Source organism: Micrasema longulum, unplaced genomic scaffold (assembly GCF_059751315.1).
Source record: "Micrasema longulum isolate JH-2025_06_02 unplaced genomic scaffold, ASM5975131v1 h1tg000379l, whole genome shotgun sequence".
Lineage (NCBI taxonomy): Eukaryota > Metazoa > Arthropoda > Insecta > Trichoptera > Brachycentridae > Micrasema > Micrasema longulum.
Window position 1 is genome coordinate 403,087 of NW_028277580.1, and position 26,299 is coordinate 429,385.

General features: G+C 31.2%; 1 protein-coding gene across 2 annotated transcripts in view; it reads left to right on the top strand.

Annotated features, from left to right (window-relative positions):
- Positions 1–24,633, top strand: part of LOC148282074 (neuronal acetylcholine receptor subunit beta-3-like) — a 59,144-nt gene extending 34,511 nt beyond the window's left edge. The window contains exons 11-13 of one of the 2 annotated variants that reach the window (XR_015822187.1): positions 3,191–3,360; positions 5,091–5,211; positions 24,394–24,633. Coding sequence is in view for 1 of the 2 variants with exons in the window: in XM_088225669.1 (XP_088081795.1) it covers positions 3,191–3,360; positions 24,394–24,579 (356 nt within the window). In the remaining variant the exon portion in view is untranslated. The remainder of the gene's footprint in view (positions 1–3,190; positions 3,361–5,090; positions 5,212–24,393) is intronic. The other variant, XM_088225669.1, reaches the window with a different exon arrangement.
- Positions 24,634–26,299: the final 1,666 nt, after the last annotated feature.

Here is a 26,299-nt window from a genome sequence, read left to right on the forward strand (position 1 = left end):
CCTTGGGGTACTCCAGTAGACACCTTAAAGTTGGGTGAGCTATTACCGTGGAACACAATTGCATATTCTCTTTCATAAATATATGAACTGAACCACATATGTGCCTGATCACGGATACTATAAGTTTTTTCCAGACGTTCAAGCAAAATGTTGGTCTACAGTATCAAATGCAGCACTCATGTCCAAAATAGCCAACAACACCAGATTACCAGAGTCTACCGCTGTTATAATGTCAGACAGCACTCTTATCACTCCTGTCTCCGTAGAATGAAAACGTCGGTATGCCGATTGCCTTACCGAAAATAATGAATTCTGCTCGATATAATTAACGAGTATTAAAAACTATTTTTTCTAATATTTTTGATACGATGGGAAGATTTGAAATAGGGCAAAAATTGGAAAGATCTTCCGTTACATGTATAATATAGTATAATATATAATAAAACAAATATAAAGCAATGAAATACATAAAAATATAAATAATGTGTGTTCCAATTATATAAAGTACTACGTTTATTGATTTACATATATTTTTCAAAAAAATCTCTCTCTTCACTATTTATATGTGCAGTTATTTTCATTTTAAAATTTGTTTAACATTTTGAGTCTTTAATATTTGGCAAAAAATCATTTAATATTTTTGGAGCAATTACATTGTATTACTTTTTACCAAAGGCGGTTGATACAAATGGGACAATACAGTTCATTTGTGTTGCTGAACGAGTGTTTATATTTTGTTGGGTTCTTTTGACCTCACTTAATTTATCATAAAATTTAAGTAGTGGGCACCTCACAAACAACTGTCTTACATCCAATATCTTTAACAGTGTTTGCTAAAAATGTCTCTTTTGAAGCCCTCGAAGAAGTATTTCGTCAAGCGACGTTTTTGACACGGCAATAGTTGCAGATTTTTCAATTACTCCGTAGTATTATCTATTAGTTGACTACTACTTTCTTGGCAATCTTCAATTATATAAATATATAAATTATACTTACAAGTAAACACGGTTTTTTAGGGCCAGACCGCGAAACTTCAGAGGAACATTCCTCATAGTAAGCTTTAAAAAAAAATCTTCACTATAAATTTTTCCAAAATGTTATTTAAAAAAAAAAAAAAAATCTTAAAATATAGTAAACCATTAATTTCTCGAACAAGCACTCCCTTCACAAACCCCCACCTCTCTCCTACCCAGTCACTTCATTTCTCCACGTCTGGTGCCTATCGCTTCGTTGGTCAAATGCATTTTATCTCATTTTTTTTTGTAAGGGACGGGTAGGGGTTTACGGAAGAGATGCTAATCCGAGAAATTAAAGATTTACTCCATTTTGAAATGATATTTTTTTTAATATTATTTTTTTAAAACGACTTTTTGGAACAATTTTATTTGATTTTTTTTTGAAGCTTACTGCGAGAAATGTTTTTATGAAGTTTTGCGGGTCAGAACCCTGAAAAACCGTGTCTAAAGATTAAAAAGATGCAGAGGTACTAACCTTTCGCCTATCAAACGACGATTACGCAAAATATCCCAATCTAATGAGTGTGCGTCCGCAATCAACGAACCAATACGTTCGCCAGACTAATTTCAATATTTACGGAGGTAGAAGAAGTGAGCAGGGCGGCGGGCGGAGGGAACTTAGTTAAACGGCAAAAGAGCTGATGTCGTAGTCTATTAGACGAATGGTTAGTAATTTACTAATAATAAAAGTATTCAAACGCGATTAAAGAAAACATTTTTTTTCTGAACCTGTGTCCGTTTCCTATAAAAACCATTGACTGCCACAAATTGCCCGAAGTTTTTATGTCGACGCTGATGCATATTCACCCTGTGGTCATCGTATGATAGCTTTTGAGAATTGCTGACAGACTCTTGGCAGTGGGCGTCCAAGACTAGAGAAACTGATGCCATGTAACGAAAAATAACGAAAAAAACATCTGCATATCTAAAAATACTTTCATATCAAGTGAAAATTCTTGATAGAAATTTATTATAGTTTTTCCGAATTTGTTGAATTGAAATATCACTCGTATTTTATTTCTAGAATAAATTATCATAAATGCAGCACAATTAATTGTATCGCAACCTCCTGATGACAGTTATTGAAAAATGTTTACGGCGTCAATTGTTCAATTTCTGTGTCCTTTAGATTTGAGTAATTCCTAATAATTCAACCTTAAACTGCCATGTATATCCATGAATTATATACTTTGATAGTTGAGTAACCTATCATGAAAAAATATTTGAGCTGTAGTAAAAAAAACAGCTGTTCCTCTCCCAAAGTGAAGACGGAATGGTTTTTTTTGTAAGTAAAACACCCTTTAGCGAGAATGGAACTTCTAGACGTAGGATTTACAGTGCAGATAAGTAAATACCTTTACTAATTCTATGTGATGTGATGCTTTACGTAATAAAAAGAGCTTTGTCCTCGGGAGATCACGGGTTAAAGCTGAGGATGTTAAAGAGCTCGCCTCCTAACTAATGACCCTATACTTTACGGATCTGAGCTTGGAGGGGGAGATTTAGAAAAATGTAAACTCTCGGCTTCCGCACAGTAGCCACAGGCTTTTTATAGACTTGGGCTTGGAGGGCTATTCACAGGGACCCGTCACAATAGATCTTCATAGGCCGCAGTGACGTCAGGAGCTTCAATAGCACAGACTCCCATCACTAACAATAAGAATAATGACAGTAGGCTTTTAAAAAAAATGAATAAGTGGAAGCTTGCCCACCACATACCGCACACCGCATTTGAGAACATAAGTCTCCTTGACGGTGCTCAGTTCTCGATGCCGAACAAGAAAAGTTGCTCAAAAGAGATTTTGCAATCTGATAGCCTGAGCATCTTTGTGCTGAAAGAAAGTAACCCAGAAGTACATAATGTGTACATCATTGGATTGAAAAATGAGGATAGCGAATTCTTCACTGACTTGGATTAAATTGATTGGACATGATCAATTCGCCGAAATGATAACAAAACTTTTTAAAAGCTTTGAAATTTCTTTTGGAAGAAACCAGATCTGTAGATCTGACAAGACCAATTACAGGGCCACGAATAGTTGCAAGAAGCTTCATTCGGTAATCATAGAGAGGAAGAAAAAGGACAAGACCACTAATGTTGATACTGGCTGTTTTTTTACTGCGTGTTTCGATTGTCAAAAATATTTTATTTTATCTGTTTTTTTTTCTTCCAGTTTATTTCTACTTTTGGTCAATACTGACAATCTGGTTGAGCATCATAATCCATGGTATTTTGGTGAAACTAACAGCACATCCAAGACCTTGGCCATACATGCATTATAAGTTAAAATCCTTTTTGACTCTTCCCGTTCTAACAATGACTTTGGGTCTTCCAGTTATAAAGGTAAGCAGGCTTGTTTTGTAATAAATTTTTGTAAGCTTTTTTTCAACTATGAAAAAAAAAATAGCGTTCTGGTACATTTACGAGTTGTAAATAACTCAACATTAGAAAATGGATATCAAGTTGAGGTAGAGTGATGTTTGAACCCCGGACCTCTGATCCATGAGCCCGCAACACCAGCTACGGGACCACAACCCGATTCGATACTTACTAATAAGGTACTTTGGCAAATACCGAACCAATAAAAATCGATCGGTATTAATAAGTTTTTGTAAATTTTTTGGAACCGAAAGGAAAATAATTTTTGGGAAGGTATATAGATGTCTTGGCATTTACAGGGCTCATGATCAGTTTATTGGCTGGATTAAGTGGCCACTTTGCACCCCGTGTAACATTCACCATTCTTACATCTGTTGATTTTTTTAATCTGTTGAAGTAAAAGAGCTGAAATCTTTATTGATGTAGGTTAGATTAGGCCCAATTATTTCACCTTGTAGAAAATGTTTTAAAACAAGTTTATACAAGTTAGTTTAATCAACAATATTTTGAGTTATCCAAACGTTTGTAGACAGGCTAGACTAAAAGGGAGGGGAAAACATTAACTCTAATTTATTATAAGATACAATGTAAGTATGTTCATAATGTATGGATTGTTAACAAAGGTCATTCTTGGTAACAAAGGTCTACGATGTATGCAAGGGAAGTGATTTGCTAATGAATGTCGATAAATCGAATGTGACGATTTTTTAAAGAAATGAAAGTATTACTAGAGATGGAATGACTGAGAAAGATATTGATAGGAGGGTGAGTGCCGGGAACAAAGTGAACGGTGCATTTAAATCAACCTTGGTAAATAAATGTTTGTCGCAAGAGGCAAAATTAGCAGTTCACAATGGAGTCCTGGTCCCGACCTTGATGTATGGGAGCGAAGTATGGACTTAAAAAAACAGGGATGAAAGTAGGCTGAATGATGTCAAAATGCGATCTCTCAGGCAAATATGTGGTAAAACTATAATAATAATAATGTTTGGATAATTTATATAGCGCCATTTTTGTGAAAATCTTCTCAAGGGCGCTGTACAATAAATAAATATCCCAACACGTCTTGCTGTTACAGAGTGTATGGACGGTTGGGATTCTAGTTCCTCGTCTCCAATTATGATATATGTGAGCTAGATAACAGAACGTCTTGCAGCTACAGAGCGCATGGACAATAAGAAATCTAGCCCCTATTTACATTTTTATTTTCAATTATTTTTTATTTGACAATGAAGTAAAGAGTTTAAGTGATATTTTGAAAACGAAATAAAAAGCAAATTTATAAAATAAGAATTTAGATAACAACAAGTCTTGCAGCTACTGAGCGCATGGACGGTTGAAATTCTAGACCCCATTTACTAAATTTAGATATTTGATAGTTGATAACATTTACATAATATGATAAAAATAATATGACACCTTACATCACAAAAAGTCTTGCAGCTTCAAAACGCATCGACAAATGGAATTTCAACAACATAAGAATGATTTTAAAAAGTTAATAATAAAAAATAATTTTAAGAAACGCAATAATAATACATTGAGCAAAGATCTAGTAAGTTTGGCAATTAAGTAAACATGTAACAGCACAAAAAGTAAAATATAAAAACTAAACAACGATACCATTCCTCAACTTATTATTAAGGTTAACAAGACAATAGACGATACTGAAACTTTTCCTTGTTTTATTTTAGTGTGCAGTAAACAGGATCTATTGTCTTTTTCCTAGTAAATAATTGTAAAAACACTTGGTTTACATTTGGCTGTTCCCTGGGAGATGATAGTAGAAACGCATCTGTGTGCGTAGTGTAGAGTGTAGGTACCAAGGAATATATCCGCTTCTTTTTAATTTTGTTTGTTATTACTAAACGCATGTTTCCCGCTTAAAATTTCCATGTACGATAGATGCACAAATGTTGAGATCTGTACATTATGCAAGGCTAAGATAAGCATTATCGAAAACGTTAAGGGAACTCTTCGTTGGTTTGGACATGTAGAGCAAATGGTCAGCAAAAGAACGGCTAAGAATATTTACAACGCGAATGTTGATAGATGCAGAAATAGAGGAAGATCGAGAAAGACATGGCATGGCCAAATCCAACAAATACTTGAATATGGACATGTTTAGAGTCGGAATAATCGGCGCGCGTTCATGAGAAGATGTATGAATGTAGAGCAAGCGAGATGTATGCAAAGATCGAGTGATGTGGCATTCTACCCTCTCTGCTTACCCTTACGGGGAAACGGCGTGACGGTTTGTTGTTGTGGTTTCAGCTATATATTCATATAATATATATACATATATATATATATATATATATATATATATATATTTATATATATATGCATGACTGTCATGCGCAGTCCGTCCATATAACGTATGGAACCATCGCTTCGCCTAAATTTAGATAATAAATCAATGTTTATAATACATTTCATAAATTAATTATCTGACATAATACCTTACATATAAATTACTATAAATAAATTAAAATGTTGTTAATAACCATGAAAACCCGTGGAGTTTCAAAATCGCGGCCAAAACAACCTATATCTGGCGACGCTGAAGAGATTTCGCTTCTGGTAGGGAGGGATCTTTTTACAAATTTTAGAATCCGCGCGTGGCTAGTGTCTCGGACTCACGGCTCAAAAGTCCGTGGTTCGAATCCCACATTACCCCAATTCGATTCACATTTTCTAATAGTGAGTTATTTACAACTTGTTAAAAAAGGCCCTAAAACTTAATATTTTGGTAAATCATAAGAACGTAAATATTTATTTTTCATAAAAAAAATAAATAATAATGTGAACATATGTATACAGTATTTAATTATTCACAATTTTTTATCTGTATTTGTATTGCTTTTCTATTCAAAAACCTCCCCACACGCCTCTGATCCGTGTGAATATTAATTATTATTTTTGTTGTTTTGAAATCGGGTTAGGACACATTTCTTCAATTTGTAATTATATATTTTTTATTGTTTATGCATTTTCGTTGATATTTTATATTATTTTATACATTTGCCAATCACAAGAGCCTGATTCTTTTTTAAATATTACTTAATGTTTGTTTTCATGCAAAATAAAAGTTAACAAATAAAAAAAATAAACAAAGCAGTGAAATATATAATATATATTTTATGACTTCACTTTTGTAATCTGTTCAAAACGGATTTCAAAATAGCACGTAGGGATGGGTTTTCGTTTTTTTTTCAATTTATTGTAGACTTAAGATCAACGGAATAAATTGACTTTTGTTCTCCGCGGACCTAAGGGGGTTTAAGTTATTGAGAGGGTAGGGAATTGGGACATACATGTTTGAAAACTAAATATTGATCTGACCAACCGTGTCCAGGCTATATATACTACACACCCAAGAGAATTCGGAAAAAAAAACTATTTAAAATATACAATATTGTGTTGAAATAGATACAAAATATAAAACTCGATAAAACATATAACCCACACTATGAGCTAAAGTTATTATTTTTTAGTGTCAACAAATGTTGGCTAAAAATACTAGTCAAAAACCACCAGTGTACACATTTTATGCGACTAAAATCATTTCAAAGTACTGATTATAGCAGTTTTGCTGCTGTTGAGCGCATAGACGGTTGAAATTCTAGATCCCATTTACAAAATTAAGATATTTGATAGTTGATAACATTTACATACTGAAACTAGTTAACTAATTGTCTTTTACTTTTTTTATTACTTGATACTTTGAAGTATCAAGATGCCCAAGACTTTTTGCATGGTAGGCAAAAATGTGCTGACCACTACACCACGAGGCCAACAGGTGAAATGTCAAGTAGACAAAAATAAGCATTTTTGTACCGCCTGGTATTTGCGCAGTGTTCAATAAAGTTGCCATGAATCATTGACTAAGAATACATAATTGACTAATTTGTTGTATCTTATTGTTCTCTTCATTTGGAAAAACGGAGACAAAACTTATTTAAACACCCAATATTATTAACATATTACAATAGAGATGAAGAACATTTTAGAAAAGATAATATAGAAGTCTAGGCATCTACAGAGCTTATGACCGTTCATTGGCTGGTTTAAGTGGCCACTTTACACACTGTGTAACATTTACCATTCTGCCCATATTTTAACATCTACATTCATTCAATTCTTTTATCTGTTAATGTTTGTGAAGTCAAAGAGCTAAAACCTTTATTTATGCGGGTGAGATTCATCTAATTGAAATATTTCACCTACATACTATGCAACGCCTGAAAATGTTATTTTTTCGATTTCTATACTTCTTCGTGGACCAGGTGGATTAACTAAAAAATTTTTGAGTTTGTCTAAATTTTTGTAGACATGGACTGGATTCAACTCCCTGGGGAACTATTTATATTAACATATTACAACAGTGTGTAAAATGGCCACTTAAACCAGCCATTGGCAGGTCATAAGTCCTGTCGATGCCTAGACTTCTATATTACCTTCTCTCGAATGTTCTTCATCTCTGTAAAACTTAAAATAACATGATAGATTGCCCTAAGATTCTATCACTTATTAATTTTAGAGTCCCAGTAACGCAGACAAGAAACCAATCTCTATTTAAAATTTCTAAATGTTCCACTAAATCTTTTCAAAATTCATTTGTAAATAGAACCTGCAATATGTGTCATCAAAAATTAAATTTTATTGATATTAAAACATGTCTTTAACTTCCTTTAAAAACGAAATTGCCAAAAAACTCAAGTTACGATGTTGCGCCTTGAATCCGCAGCCTATATTATGCAGGTTATGTGTAGTTCTGTATGCATGCACATAATAAATGTACACTGTATGGTCAATAGGGTGGTTTAATTTCTAATTTTTTGAAAATTGAAAACGGCCCTATGCGGAAAAGATGTTCTATAGCCTACAGATTACGAAAAAAATCAACAAATAAATATATTTTTACGACAGAATTTGCCACGAGACTGTTGAAGTTTAGGTATTTTAACATTTTCATGGTTGTATTAAAAAATCATTTTTCTGGGTAAGAATTTTTTTTTTTTAATTTACGAACTGATTTGAGAGGATGAAGGGAAATGGTTGATTATCAAAGCAATTGTAATGTGTTATATAATTCATGATTATAATTTATGCATATTTATATTGCAGAAGAAAATTCATTTAGAATCCTAAATCATCTTACAAAAACATGTTTTTTTTCAACCAAATCTAAAATTCAACCCAATCGCGGCAAACTTTACCCTTAAAAAATATTTATTATTTGATTTTTCCCTTATTCTACATACTATAGAACATCTTTTCAGCACTGATTTGAGAGGATGAAGGGAAAGGGTTGATTATCAAATCAATTGTAATAGTTATATAATTCATGATTATATTTTATGCAAATTTATATTGCAGAAGAACATTCATTTAGAATCCTAAATCATCTTACAAAAACATGTTTTTTTTCAACCAAATCTAAAATTCAACCCAATCGCGGCAAACTTTACCCTTAAAAAATATTTATTATTTGATTTTTCCCTTATTCTACATACTATAGAACATCTTTTCAGCATAAGGCCGTTTTGATAATAACATTTTTTGTTTCTTCCTACAAGACGATCCACCCTAACGGTCAACTATAGTTGTATTATATATTATAATGTGCAACTGTGTGACCAATATTCAAAAGGATAAATATATTTAATTTTACATTTTTAGTAATATTATAAGTTGAGTATCATTAATTATTTTATGTTATGTATAATTTTTATGTGACAACATTTACAATAACAATATTATGTGGAAGTCTCTAATTGTATCTTATAAGTTTATAAATGTCTGTTGGCTTTCCAATGAAATAAAATAAAAAATGAAACAATAATATTGAAGAAAATATTAAAAAACACTAACGATTTAAGAGACGCGACAACCGCCGGTTTTGTTTCAGAAATCTTATCTGGATTAAAGTGACTTAAAAAGACAAGTTACTTCGTCTTTCGTATAGTGTAAAAGGTCTAAGTTTATATGACTTTCTTGACTTGGGCGTTTTCAAGTTAACCCTTCGCCGGACTGTAGAGAAAAGATTTACAATAACACTCGTAAAGCAATGGGACCATTCTCGAGATAAGTGGGTTGCTATTTGTCGGTAAATATATCCTATATTTTGGTGACAATGAAAGGGTTAAAGGGTTCTGGGCCCTGGGAGGCTGGGGTCAATTGATACCCCGTGTTCCCGGACTTTTAACCTGTTTCTGAGATTTATACACTCAACATAACGAGTTTATTTTTATACAAAAAGACTCAAACAAAGGGACGGACAGCGATGTTTTACTGTGTGACCCAAAATAAACGTTCTCTATTTGAAATCTCGTCAGACAATGTAGGCCCGTTGTATTTTTTATATTTAAGATTATACTATTTTAAAATGAATTATAACATCACCAGTTACTTTTTCGTATCATAAAAGTGCACTGGGCACTGAATTTGTAGACCAATTAGGAAATTCAGTGATTCGTAATTTAAAAAAATGTTTTCCGTAACTATCAAACTAAGCCAATTTTGTTAAAAATATTTTTTTTATGTATCGTATTATCAGCAATGAGGTTTCTTAAAGTTTTGAAATTACTCCGCATGTGAAGTAACAAGATCTCTTTGTTGAATTCTACTGATCGGTGAGTTGACTTTCCGTAAACTGGGAATATTTTACAACACTCTAACTAGATTTTTTATTTATGTTTAAATATTGAGTTTTTCTACTGACATTTCTTGGTGGAACTGCATTTTAATTATAAAAATGAAAGTTTTATTCCACTTTTATTTATAATTTTTTACCAGTGACCGGGTTTCGTCGTGACCGACATCGTCAGACTGGTGGGAGACTTAACAAATTTCTATGTAATATACAAGTGCAAGCAGGGGTTGTAAATAATGATTTTATATAATAATGGAAACAATTTTTTTAAATAAAAATCATCTATGTTTAAAGTAATAACAATTATATGAATAAAAGTTTTGTTTAAATGAATATAAAAAGAACTGGTGTAAATTATATAATTTTATTAAGTACCAGTCTGACGATGGCAGTCACGACGAAACCCGGTCACTGGTAAACATTTATAAATGAAAGTGGAATAAAACTATATAAGTATTTTTATTATTATAATATTTATGTTTAGTTTATAATAACTACGCCTGTAGATGGGAAGATCTGTACTTTCCGAAACTATACAGTAGGGCTTGAAAATAATTTCAAGGGGTCAAATGACAAACGGTTCAATTTAATATATTTTTTTAATATTAAAAATTTAATATTTTCTGTCGATCATCTTTGTAAAATAACTCGAGACCGCTTCCATGATAAGCTAACGCGTTGACCGTGATACTACCATGTGCATATTTTAAAACTTTGTGCATAAAAAACACAAATTTTCATTTTTTCAATAACAAAAAAAAATATTTCTACTCTTATTATTTATTTGAATATTTAAATTTTCGGGCTTTTTACTTATACTCGTAAATAACGTTTAAAAAAATGGGCATCAAGTTGTGGTAGGGTGGAATTGTCACCTTGTACCTTTGATCCATGAGTCCATAATGCTACCATTGGATCACAACCCGGTTCAAATATACACACATTCACCCTCTCGCACCCCCCACTTAAAATTATGATTTTTTATCTGATTAACTTCTTAAGTATAAAACGAATTGGATAATGTGCATCACTTCTAAATTTCAAAACTCATTTTCTGTATTAAAATGAAATCTCACACCCCAAGAACAATAGCATAATTTATATCATCATCATCATTATTCCCTTTCCACACCTAAAGGTGCATAAGGCACTGCATTGGTACACCAATCGCAGCGTATCTTAATATCTTTAGATGTATAATTCTTCTATACGTGTGATGTCACTGAACTTCTCCTAAACGGCTTAGCCGATTTACGTGCGGTTTTCAGAGAAATGTAGATCTTTGTGCTGTGCGCATTCTTAAGTATTAAATTCTTTAATCTTATATGTAAAATAGAAATTAGGAGCATGAATGTTTTATTCATCGATCTACAAGGTTGCATTCGAGGAGAATGCATACACAAAAAATGGAAGGTTGTTGTTTTTTTGTGTTTAAAAAAAAAAGTTTTTGAATGCTTACAAACAGCATTCGCTTTTTATGGATCCCAATCAGATTCTTTCCTTACACTCCTTATAATTTCAACCCATTGATTTCTTTTTACTAGGTTTTCAGTAATGATAAAATAATATTAACCGACATTTAATACATTTTTAAAAATTGCATTCCTACCTAAAGTTCACCCCTTATGGTAGAAAAGCTTAGTTATTGATTTGCAAAACGAATGCCATATTCGAAAAAAAAATATTTGATGTTTTGGAATTCAACCATAAACAAGTACTTAGGTACCTACTAAAATTCAGTATTTGAATTTGAATTTTTTTTTTTTTTCAAAAGAAATATTTGCGTTCTTATGATTTACCCAAATATTTAATTTTGAGGGCCATTTTCATCGAGTTGTAAATAACTCACTATTAGAAAATGGAATCGAGTTGGGGTAGAGTGAGATTCGAACCACGGACCTTTGGTCCGTGAGTCCGAGACACTAGCCACAGGACCACAACCTGATTTCAAATAGTTTTAAGTTTTGAAACTCAACCTCTTATCAATGAAAAGTATTTTTCCTTTTATTCAGACAGTTTTTGCACGCTTTTACGACACAATCAGGCATTTTTCTATTATTTTTTTTGGTTTCGAATTAAATGTCAAGGTCGCGTCAAAACCCGGCTGGCGGTTAAAGAATGACTTATTTTTTGTTGAGCATGAGTTGAGTGTTTAAGCGGGACAGCGTCAGTAGGGTTCGCCAGTATTATTATATATATAACATTGAAAATTAAAAATTTTGGGAAATAAATTTTTATATTCGTGTTAATAAACACATGTGATGTCTTCACGATAACATCTTCTCTGAATTAGTAAATGACCTAATTAATTTTACTCATGACTTTATTTATATCTTACATACGAACAATAAAGGATTAAATTAAAATTTGATCGGGTTGTGGTCCTGTGGCTAGTGTCTCGGACTCACGGACCAAAGGTCTGTGGTTCGAATCCCACTATACCCCAACTTGATTCCATTTTCTAATAGTGAGTTATTTACAACTCGTTGAAAATGGCCCTCAAAATTAAATATTTGGGTAAATCATAAGAACGCAAATATTTCTTTTTCTAAAAAAAAAAAAAAGTAAACAATATGGAAATATTTCACATTCAATAAGCTTTGAAAAATAATGTTTTTTTTGCACCACAACATACCTTGAAGCCCAATTGGTGTTCTCACCGGGAACCAAACCCAAAACCTTTCGTGTATGAGTTGAGTGTCTTAACCACTACGAGACGGAGGCTGCCAATGGATTAAGGGGAATAGCATAATTCATGAGGCGAAACGTATGGGCCAAGTCGTTTATTTTAAATTATGCAATGTCCTGCTGGTAAAACAGCTTTGTGACTAAAATTTTATTTAAAATTTTTTTTTGGCTCTGAAAAATAAAAAAAAGTTTCCCATACCCACATTTGATGAAAAACTAAGGGTTTCCTGAAAGTTCCCCAAATTATAAACTACCCCGGAGAACGAACTTTAAATTGCGTTATTTTAAGGTTATTTAATGTCCCGCAAACCGTCATTAACAAGGATGATCTAAAATTAAAAAAAAATAACTCTTAAAATACTCGCTTAATACTTAAGGGAATATGGAAGTCTAGGCATTTACAGGGCTTATGACCTACTTATGCCAAAACTTCCATATTCCCTTCTCAATAATGTTTTTCCTCTCTGTTGCAATAAATTAAAATATAAATAACTTCGTAGGGAGGAAATCCAGCGCGTCTGCAAGCATTTGAACATACTAAAACATTAAATAGGTGCGAAGATTTTCACGGTCACTGTAATCAATATGTTTCTTTTTTGGGTGATACTTTGTGTGTTGGCTTTGTTCCGACGTTTTGAAATAAATACAATACACTCAGTATCACCCAAAAAAGAAACAAATTGATCCTCAAACGTTGTTGTAATAAATAATGCTTATATAATAATAAATCTGTATTAAACAATTGTGTCCCACTGAAAAGTCATCAGACTTAGTTGATTATAACATGTTATCAAAAATACCTAATAAATGCTGTTTTGCTGCACTGAAACTGAAAAAAAAAACAAAAAAAAGCCAAGAACATGTCTTAAGCCTTCAATTCCATGTTTTCTTCTCAAAAATATTTTTCTTCTCTGTCGCAATAAATTTATCCTAATATTTTCTCTCCTCTTTTCATAAATACAAGGCGAAAAGGACTACATAAATAAATAAATAAATAATTGCACTGATCCTTTGTGACGCTGTCATGCTCTGAACTCTTCGACAGAAAAGTGCAGCGATGTTTTTAGGAGATAGTCATGCCTTATTCTCACAGAAGAACTAACCTATCCTTACTTTCTAAAGAAAGGTGACGTCACCGGGTAGTTAGAAAATATATGAAAGTTTTTTACTATATTTGATTTCCATTTATTATCATCATTCCCTTTTCGCGCCAAATGGTGCATAGAGCACTAAATTGATACACCAATCGCAATGTATCTTAATAGTTTTTGGCTACACGAAGGTGCTAGTCTAAGGAATATTTATTAATTTATTTATTTATTTATTTATACACCCAATAGGTGTTTTTAAGGACATATTTAAACGTAGAAAATTATAAGGGAAAGTAGAAAGACACAATGGTATATGGTAGACTTGGTGGGAGTAAAAGCGGGAGAGAGGTGTTTGTAATTGAACTTTATTCAGTGATCGTATAAAAGAAGACAACTTGTTATCAAAGAAATCATGACTGGTATGTTTGTTGGCAGACCTAAGAATTCAAGACATAAGGGAAAAAAAAACCATAGTTAGCTCCATGGTTATTGGTATGAAAGAATTAATTTTGTCTGAGGTTTTTTTTTATATAGGAGTTGCTTTATTATTTACCTTGCTTATACTATATAAGGTTGATATTTCAAAAGTGGATTTTTCTGCAATTAAATTTTTTAAAATTTATCTCAACTGTTGAGATCAGGAGGGATAAACTAATGTGGGCCAATAAGGAACTTCTCAGCATTTGCGCATGTGGAGAGGAAACTACTCAAAACTCTTCAAGAGAAACCGGCCTGTTGGCAGTAGTCAAGAGGCCTTCTTTGGTTTATTTCCCTACTTTGGTTTATTTTACCAATTGCCTGCACTATATTGACCATGTATAATACTACCTCTCGTGTGAGTTCTTTATTACCTATCACCGATGGGATGTCGCATAGATCTTCATCCAAGCTTCTGCATCGCGCCTCCAGCTGTTGTCTTTGAAATCTGAAAAGGGGGCAATGCATCAACAGGTGAGGGACATCTTGGGAAGTTTCATCGTCGCATGGGCAGCTGTCGATCTTGGAGAGCTTGAGCTTGTCTGAGGTCTGAGGCTAAAATTTTCCTCGCTTTTTTTTGTGATTTCATGTAAAATTTTTAGGATTTTTTTTAGAAAATGGCTTATAAGGTTTACTGTTATGTAATCACCACATCTTTTTGCGCATAATTTTGTCAAGAGGTAATAAATGTCAATTTGAGCCATTCTTTCGGTATAACCCATGAAGTGCTTACTTGATTTAATAACTTATTTTTATAACATTTGCATTTTTAAAGCTTACCACAAACTAGCGGACCTCCAACCCTAGGTATTTTATGAACTCACACTGTCTCACATAAAAACAACTGATCGTCGTGATTTTTTGCACAAGAATAGTCAAAAAATTGACAAGTGTCACATTCTACTTAATCACAAAAAAAACATTTTATTCCCTCGGAAAAATTATAAGTGGGTAGTGGTCAAGACGCTTGAGTCACGCACGGAAGGTTCCGGGTTTGATTTCCGGTGAGAACACAAAAATCAAAATGTGATTTTTCTCAAGCCTGGGTGTTCTGTGATGTAATTCACCACTGTGATTGGGCCTCCTGGCCTGTTGTGGTGCAAAAATATTTGTCAAAAAATAAATTAAACATTAAAACCGAATATCGATGTGACGTCGCCATAGCTTAACGGGTCTTGTATCTGTTTATTTTGTGTAATTTTGCTAGCATTATTTTGAGTGACAGATTTTTTTCATTTCATTTTAATTGCTCTAAACAGAAAAAAAAAATGTGAAGCCCAAAGGTGCGATAGTTTTATGTGTTCCAAATCGAGATCCAAATCAATCAAGACCCAAAATGACGATGAACTAAGGCCCGTAGAGCCAATAAAACGAGGTCTGGACGGCAATTATATGAGGTCCGACGGTAGAAATCTTCCTTTATTTTTCTTTTTTTCTAGTTTTTTGCTAGTTTATTATACGTAGAGATAAAAAGATCCTAGAATCACGATGGTATTATGTAAAAAATGGGTATTTAAGAATTACTCGTCTTTTATATCTATGAAAATAAAAAAGAAGGTACGTTTAGTGGCATTTGTATAGTAAGACTTATCCAGAGTCAGTACAAATGTTTCAATGCATTACCTTCTGCACCACTAGATGCAAATAGGATAATTATGATAATTTGTTGAATTCAGCACTTTATTGAAATAACTATTTGTTAAATAAATAGTTTGTTTTGAAACATTCTGTAGATTCGACAGTTGAAATAAAAAGAAACATCCCCCAGCAGAGCGGGAAAGGGGCTGGGGCGGGTGCGGGGGTCCGATAGTAGGAACTAGTATTGGAAGGGTGAAGGCTGTAGATTGTACTCTGTGTGAAATTTTCAGCAACGGAAAATCGCACAATTGGAAAATCTTCTCCTTTCACTCATGTAGAAAATCACAAAGTATACTGAAAAACCATTTACAATTTATTGAAAACACGATTAAATATTGTGAACAAGCCGTTGTTTTAAGATTGAATTAAAATTTTATTTTATAAAAAAAATTATTTTAATAACAAAACTAAATTTTATAAAAAAATATGGGTTTGGAATACGTAAATAATGTAAAATCCGAGACTTTCATATTGCCTTTTAAAAAATATTTTCTTTCTCTGTTGCAACAAATTTGAATATGAATAGCACCGTAGGGAGAAAATCCAGACAGTCTGCAAGCATTTGGACAATTACACATTGTTGCATTAACTACCTAAAAAAGAAGTAGTATAAAAATTGAAAAGTTGTTTTCAGGCGTTGCCGAATAGGTGAATTGATTTAACCGGATGAATCTCACCCACATTATAAAGGTTTCAGCTCTTTTACTTCACAAAAGTCAACAGATGGAAGAGTTGAGGAAATGTGGATGTTTAAACATTGGCAAAATGGTGAATGTTACACAGTGTGTAAAGAGGATACTTACAACAGCCAATGCCAGGTCATAGGCCCTGTAAATGCCTAGACTTCCATATTCCCTTCTCAAAAATGTTTTTCCTCTCTGTTGCAACAAATTTAAATAATTTTATGATGTTATAGCAAGCTCCTACATAGGCACACATACATAGGTATCCATTTTATGGAGCTTTTTATCCATTTCATACATCAGAACTTTTTCCGTTTTTGGAAAAAAAACACGATAATGTTGCTATTTTGCTTATTAAATTATTGAAAGTATAAATTTTCCATTTCGATTGTCTGCTTATTATAAATCCCAAGTATTTAACATGTAAAATAAGAATTCGGTCATTTATCGTTTATGTAAGCGTCTATTTCATCAATTGTTTTCTGTATTAAAATTACTTTTTTTTTTCATTAAGTGTTAATATATTTATGTTTGTCGACTAAGTTAAAATAAAAAGACTTATATCTTTGAATTAGTTTACTTTTTGTAAAAAAAAAAATTATTTTTCATGCAAATACATATATATTACAAAAAAATAAATAAAAACGTATTCCTAACTTTATGAGGCCAAGAGCCCTGTCTTGAGTTGAGAAACAACAAAATAAAAAGTAAAAGCATGTACATGATTAAATAATAGCAAAAATAAAAATTAAATATTATCATCGGCTTATATTTCAATAAACATCTGGATAACACGCTTTTTAGTATTTTAATCTTTACAATATCTCGCGGTAGTCTCCTGCAATGATCTCTTCCTTTAGACAAAATCCAAACTTGTACACTTCTTCTGAAAATGGCTTTGGTTTTGGAGAACTCAATATGTTTATTGAGGACATTGAACACTCTTGGGGACACAAGAGATATTTTTTTCTGAGCAAAATAATTTATATATGTGTACGTGAATTTTATTTACATAAAAGCATAGATATGACGCTATTACGAACAGATGTATGTGTATAAAAAAATCGGAAATTTCGGGTGTACTTTTTTGCTGTTTTGGGCTAGCGATATAATATATTTTTTAATTTTCATAATAAAAACCTTTATTAGAATAATATAATAATAAATTCAGGAAAAAAAAGCACTTAAGGTTAAACTTGCCAAAAACGAGTCTGGCTCTTGTGTTTGGCAAGTTTACAAAATAATATAAAAAAGAAACAAAAAATGCAAAACAAAATAATAAAATAAATAAAAAGTTAAACAATTTTAAAAATTGAGAAAACCTAACACTATTTTTTTTTTAAAAAAGGCACTATATTCATAAACACAGGCACATATTAAAAATACATCTTTATTTTCAAAATACAGTTAATGTGTAAATATGTATTTAATGTTCCTAAATTTAACTCCACAAATGCCAAACCTGAAAAAATAATAATTAAGAAATCTAACCCAGGCTTTTGAAGTAACATTTTGCCCATAGCACATTATTTATCAGCTTACGTAATCCACATTTGACAGGAACGTCAGATTTGACAGCTCGTGTTCCCGAACGGCTTCTCATTTCATGCATTGTAAACTAGCGCCACTGGCGGCCTTTGTCGGAACTAAATTACAGTCAAAACTCCATTCATTATAATATTTAATTTGTTCGCCTGGTGTTAGTGTCCGGGCGGATACAAGAATACAGTATACAATGAAAAATAGAAACCATAAATAATCATTTTATTTTTACCTCAAAAAAGCCCAGGAAGAAGTTCAGTGATTTTTAAATTTATTAATTAAAATACTTTAATAACTCCACCGAATGTAATGCCTAAATATGTTCGTATTATCAGGGCAGTGATTATTTAATCGAGAATGTTGACAGTTTAAAATACTTATTGGGAGTTCACATAACTGAGAATGGCACAGAGAGCTTGCAACCCGCCTAGAAATTGCTGAAGCAACTTTTGACATGATGCGTGTTGTCTGAAACTCTAGTCTATACCCGGTCAAAACGAAATGCCTATTATTCAACTCTTGTATAATGCAAGTACTCCTACTGAGCACCTTATCAAATCTTAGAACACCAAACTTCTGAGTTTTGCGAGTTAGTGCTTGAGAAGAATATTAAGTATAAGGTGGTTTTATTTCATAACTAACATTTAAGTTCGAGAACGGACGCAGCAGCCTACAATTACTCAGTTGAGGATGCGGTGGTGAGCTTGGACCCTTTTCTCATAATTCTTCTCAGTTTTCGCATAAAAAATAAACATAAATATATATGTATGGTTAGAATTAGAAAAATTGGGTATTAAAGGTTTTAAAACACTGTAAATAATCATAAATAAAAATACAGCACGTCAATAGTTTCTTAAGCATAAAACACATGTGTGTAAAATCAACACTTTTTAGGATTATGGATCTCAAGATATTGTGTTATTGCATAGTAAATTTAACAACTTAATATACATTATATCGTTTTTCGAACTGAAATAAATTTTTTTACTGCTCATTTTCATATAACAAATGGTCTACATTTTTTTGTTAAATGTTACTTATTTAATATTTATATGTAACTCATTTTTATGATTTTTGTCAAAAAACTTTTCCTTCAATTAAAATGGCAGTATTTTATTTTATTTGGGAAATCAACAGTTCTACATACATTTTTATAGTAAACAAACAGATATAGTGTATAAACTCAGAACTAATAACAGATTTACACAAAGAATACAAAGTTAGTAAAGAAAATATATTACATATTAAAAAAATACATCGACAGTTTACACATATAAAAATATTATTTTCATGTACTCGTAAATATTTTCAATAATTAAAAAATACCACAATAGAAGGTACAATAAACCTAAACTTCCAAAAAAAGTCTGTATGTTTTGTTATTTTCGTGGTTTACTTGTAAAGAAATATTAAGTTTTCGCTGAATTCATTTTTAAAAAAGGATAAATATTCAGAGAGTTTCGGGAAAGGGTGGATGTTCCTATTGCACCAAAGAGATTGTTAAAACTATTTTACTTTAACAACACAAATAAACTATATTTTAAACTACCAAACATAATCTTATTAATACAATTTCGAAATTGATGCCACAAAAATGGTACGGAAACTAAGCGCATGGATTTTTTTCTTTTTAGTTTTTAAGCTAAAAGAAGCTTTTTTACAAACCAAAAAATATTCCCAAGTTACATTTTTATACATTTTATTGTCCATCAACATTTTTGTATTTCATTTTATCCTGGCTTTGTTCAACTTAAAACAATTTTGGGGCTGAAATGAAAGCGATTTGCGTCGTTTTGCGATAAACAAGGTACGAAGCGATAAACAAAGTATAAACCGATACAAAAAGTGCAAAACACAGAACGAAACGCGCCAAACGATTGTTATCTTCATGTTTCGATGATTGGGCCGAATTCGGATGAAATTTTATAGGCGGGCGATGAACTGAATCACGTTATTTTTGACCAAATTGATGATTGATCGAAAATACATATTTTAGATACGTTTTTAAACTGATATTTCTGATGGTTTGGTTTATTTAGCTAGAATAATTTTCACTGGAAGTTGCATTAATGCACGCAACATTATTGGATATTAATTAACCACATTTTGATTTGATCCAAATGTTTTTAGACAATTACTGAACTTAACCCCCTAGGAAGCCTATTAATACCAGCAATTACAACAGAGATGTAGAACATTTTAGAGGAGGAAATATAAAAATCTAGGCATTCACGGGCTTACATCATGTCAAGTAGCCACTTTATTTCCAGTATTTATTATTCGTCAAAGAAAAAAACATTCCAACTGTTGTGTAGATTTGATTCATAATTCTTTTCACAAAAGTGTTATTATTTTAGTTGTTTTTTTCATAACTTCGTTCAATTACAGCTAAAGTTTAATATAAAAAAAAAAAACTCTGAAAAAATATTTTAAAAGTACATACATGAAATGAAAAGGGAAAAAAAGTAAAGACTTTTAATAAATATAAATTATACTATGATATATAGATGTATGTTTAATATGTGCCCGTGTTTAAAAATTTTGTGTTTTCATTTAATTTTTTTTTTTGTGTTATATTTTCACAATTTTCAAAATTGTTTAATTTTTTATTTATTTTATTATTTTGTTTTGCATTTTATGTTTTATTTTTATGTTATTTTGTAAACTTGCCAAACACAAGAGCTAGACTCTTTTTTGGCAAGTTCAACCTTAAGTGTTCCATTTTTCTACTGAATGTATTGTTTATTTATGCTAAAATAAAGGTTATATAAAAAAAATATATATATTTATATAAGACATATTCCTGAACTTCCGTTCTAGTCCTTTTAGTTATCCATTTATGGACTAGTTTTTTTTTATTTTTTAAATCATTTTGCTTACCAATATTTCCATACTAAAAAAAATCGTAAAGTTTAGATACCAAAACGTTGAAGTCTCTTTGTCCGTAATTTATTTTTGTCTTTGGAAACAGAAATACTGTTCTTGCGTCATATATTTTTTGCCCGTCATTATGTCTATCAAGTTTTTTATGGAAGACTCGTAAAAAAGTCCTTATGTACAGGATGTTCTTTAAACCCTGTAACATCCGAAACCACGATGATCAGTTTGAGCAAGAAGACATATTGGCACATTAAAATATTTTTTTTGAACGAATAAAATTTAAAAAAATAAAATATCAAAAAAAGCAAAATGGTTGCTTACTTCTGCAGTGGTGAAACGAGGAAGGAAAAGGGGGGAGTCTGACACTGTGCCGCGCTCCCCTCACTTCTCCCTTGCAGAAGTAAGCAACCATTTGTTTTTTTTAATATTTTATTTTTAAAAATTTTCTTTGTTCTAAATATTTTTTAAATATGCTAATATGTCTTCTTGCCCATACTGATCATCGTGGTTTCGGATGTGACAGGGTTTAAAGAACACCCTGTATATGTGTCTTAGGTTAAGTACAAGAAATTTTGTCAAATTCAGCAAACAAATAAATAATATTTCTAGGAGTTACTACTACTCAATTAGGGGCTAAAGAAATTCTTTAAAAAAAATTCATGTACATACAACAAACCACTTTCCCTTTTTTCGCGTTATACTGGCACAGCAATATTTTTTTCGAAAATAAAAAAAATACTTATGAAAAACATTTTTTCGGCGATGTACCAAAAAATACTGAATAAAATGTAAATTCCGTGGCTTTGATCTAAAAGGGCCAATGTCGTAAATCGCAATATTAAAGGAAATTAATTAGTCAGCCATTTTGTGGCGTTTTAATGAACTGTTTGACGTGTTTGATAAAAAAATATTTGTTAAATATGTAGGTTTTTATTAACATATTGCAATAGAGATGAAGAACATTTAAGAGAAGGCAATATAGAAGTCTAGGCATCTACAGGGCATATGACCTGTCAAAGTTGTATTGAACCTCAGTGTGACATTCAAAATATAATTCAATGGAGCAAACAAAACAAATTATTCTTCAATGTTTCCAAATGTTTTGTAATGGCATACACAAGAGCATCCAAAACAATATTCTATCGTTATCTCATGGACGGAGTGAGGCTTGAAAGGGCTTCAACGTCCAGAGATCTCGGAGTGTTGTTTGATGCTCAGTTATCTTTTAATTTTCATATGGTTAATCTATGTAATGACTCCCTTAAAATGCTTGGTTTTGTTCTTAGAAACGCCAAAATCTTTTCTAACACTCAGATTATGAGAACATTGTATAATTCCTCGGTAAGAAGTCGTTTGGAGTTTAGTTCCATTGTTTGGTCGCCACATGAGGCTCGATACTCTTTGATGGTGGAGAGAGTGTAGAAAAAAATTCTGCGCTATCTGTACGTTAACAACTTTTATGTTAACAACTATGGCCAAAAAACACTTCATTTTCTATTTACTTAAATTTTTAATAAAATTCCTAGGCAGATCTTAAAAGAAAATGTTGGCAAAACTTTTGAGGAAAAAATAATTAAATAGCTCATATGTAACAAGGCAATTGATTATTATATCATGTTAACAATCATCTATTTATTTTTTTGTAAAAATACGTATGTTTTTAGTTCTTAATATTGTTTATATTACTTTTTAAAATTACATAATCTCTGTAACGTTTTTTTTTGTAAAGGAAAAATAAGAAACCTGCTGACAAGCCGGTTTCACGGTTTAGCCGATTTCATTATTTTTCGTTTTATATTTTTTCTGTTCATGCTTACTTTCTTTAATAAAATACTTATACTATAAGAAGAAAAAAAATACTTAGATCAGTAAAAATGTTTGACTACAAAGTTAATGCTTTAAACATAAATAAATAATAATTAACAACATACGGTTTCTAGAAACTCACTCTTTACTAAAATAAGAAATAAGAATTATAAATAATATGCCAAATAACAGTGAATATCAATTATCAAGATATATTAAAAGCAAATAAAAGTATGTAAAAGTTACTAATCTCGAATAATATTAAATGTTGACCTGCTTCATTTGTCGTTGATCTATATTTCAGGTGAAATTATTGCACGTGTGTGAGCCATCGATCAATGGACATGAACCCCTTAAAACTATTACTTCATATTCATGTGTATATAAAATAATTAAATATACATACTTTTTAATTGACTTTGACCCTTTGCAAAATGTTGGCCAGAAAACAAAGAAATCTGACATTAGCCTTTTTAGATCCAAGCCGCAGAATTATCACAAATATATTTCAAATAAACAAAACATTAAATTTTTATCAGTACGAAAACACAAGTACACAAGTTGCTATATCTAAATTTACTTAGTTCATTTATAAAAGTATTGCCAAAGCTGATAAGTGTTTATGTAATTTTTTTTAACTAAAAAAAGGCTTTAACAGTAGCTTAAACGTAAGAAAAATAAAATAGGAAACAATTGGTCTTTGCGGAAATGTATTATTACGTTATTTTTTTGTTTTATAAAATGAAAGTTGGTTATTCATTGTCTTGCTTATTATATTAAAAAAGGTTTGTTCCTTCCAACTGTTTTAACTTTTGTGCAAGAATCTGGAGGGATAGTCAGCTGTGGCCTTGCTGAAGAACTTCTCCGCATTTAATTAACTCTTAAAACACTGTGCTAAATATTTCCTTTGCGCGCGTCGATGCAACATCGTGTTCCCACATACAAAAAACTAAATATTTTAAACTTATAATATTAGAAATCAAATACTGATTTGAGTCTACTTAACATTTTATTTTATTTTCACAAATATAAAAAATATAAAAACAAAAATTTCGTGACAATTGTTTCGCCTTGTTAGGGCATTTTTAAACGAATGTGAAGATTAGATGGATTGAATGTTCTTATATAGTTAAATAATTCAAGGTACTTAAGTAGAAAATAAAAATAATTATATGAACATGTACCTTTATCATAATTGAGGGAAAAACCAATGGTTAAGGGCGAGGCTAAGTGTTTAATAGGTAATGGGGAATGCAGGTATTTATATTGGAATTTCAGGAAAAATATAACAAAGTATTTATTGACATACAAGTATGTTTTGTGAGATAATTAATGAAGCTTTATAGTTTTATAACTTTAGATAATTGTTGTCAAAAAATATCAATCAGTGTTTGATTTCTAATATTATCAGTTTAAATATGGAGTTCTACAAAATAAACACCAAATCATTCAATAAATATTTTAAAGTTCAGACATTTGAAGAAAAAAAAACATGGAAGAATACTGTTTATTAATTTTTATTCCATAATTTCAGAATATAGATGTTTACAAGCCTATGCAGTTTGACACTAATCTGGATCCTTTGGAGGAAGCTGATGATGGAGAGGATCTTAATGATGAAGAGTCGATGTATTGGAAGGTTCTGGTCATCGCTGTTGACAGGACGATGTTTACCTTCCTCATCATTATATACACATCCATGTTTTTTATCCACTACTGAAATTTACTTTCCGAATCATTATCATTATAATAAAAATATTATGACAATCTTCAAGAATATATTTTTATTTTTATTAAATTATATATTTTTAAAAGAAGTCGTTAAGGTTATGAGCACATATTGGAAGACCAAATCATATTTGATTTATTTAACTTTTTGTACATAATGTTGATTAAACATTGGTTGCTATTACCAAGTGGCAATTTATTCCAACCAACCAATAAAATAAAAAAAATATTTTTATTACTCAATTTGCAAAACATATTCACTAGAAAATTAAAATAAAAAAGCTGAAGACCTACAAAAATAGTAATAATTGCATTTGTATATAAATAACCTTAAATCAATACTATTACTCAATGGTAAAAATAAATAAAGTAGAAAGGAGGAGAGATTAAGGAAGAGAAAGGAGATGTTTCTTCAGACGTGATTTAAACAGAGATACAGTAGTAACATCTTTGATAGTGATGATCCCACAGTCGAGCTGCAGAACTAGAACAAAGAGGCTTATCATGAACTGATAAGCGTTGAAAATTTTCAAGGAGGTATATAGAAGCGTTAGGACTATGAAGTACAGTAAACATAAGTGAGAGGGAGTGATAGCCTCTTCACTTTCTAATTTTGAGACATCTTAGTTGCCAACAGAAATGAGGTCAAATTTCCTAAAACCAAAAATATATGAAGTCGTTCAAGTTTATCGAGTTGCTCACAGCTTACATTAGTCATGAAAACATCAGCGTAATCTTGAATGGGAAGTATTAATGCTTGTACGAGTGAGCATTTAGTATTATTGGAAATAATTTTAGCAACCTTCAAAGTGATGTTTTGTTATTATTTATTTATTAATTTACTAACGGACTGAATCCATTAAAAAAAATGGCAAATATACATCCTTGTAATACATACCAGAAAAATTGAAATAAAATAAAAATTTAGAAAATTAAAGCCTGGACAAAAATTTTAATAATAATTTCTACCTTAAGATACGATCTGGTCTATCTAAGTTATTGATGAAATCTAGAAAGACTTACACCAAAAAAGTCCATATCTTGTTTTGTCTCGTCTGGATAGTGAAGTCATGTGCTTTTTAAGGTTGATTTAAAGTTAGTCATCAATTTGATTTGTCAAATAAATTGTAGTATTTAAGTCCATTAAATAGGATTTTTGACTGTCCTACAAATGTGTTGATATTGAGATAAAGTCATTGATATTGATATTGATAATTTGAATAGGGTTGTGGTCCCGTGGCTAGTGTTGCGGACTCACGGATCAGAGGTCCGAGGTTCGAACCCCACTCTACCCCAACTTGATTCCCGATTTCTAATAGTGAGTTATTTACAACTATTTGAAAATGGCCCCAAAAATCTAAATATATGGGTAAATAATAAGAACACAAATATTTCTTTAAATTTAAAAAAAAAAAATATACAACATCAGAGTATTATATTTGTGCAAATCAGCATTTTTTTGTTAATGTTATGTCATCCTCTTGCATTTTTCTCTTTGCGATTTTGTGTACAATTTTTATCTTCTCAAATTGCAACAAGCGTTTGTCAAACTGGTGTGTTATTTCGTATAATTAAGTAATAGAGGTTAAGTAAGGTGAGTTGTGTATACGTTTAATTCTTGTGGTGCAACACAAGTCTACAAAGGATAAAAGACTTAATATATCACTCTTGTTTATTAAATGATGAAGTTGTATTTTTTTATTCTTACTTTA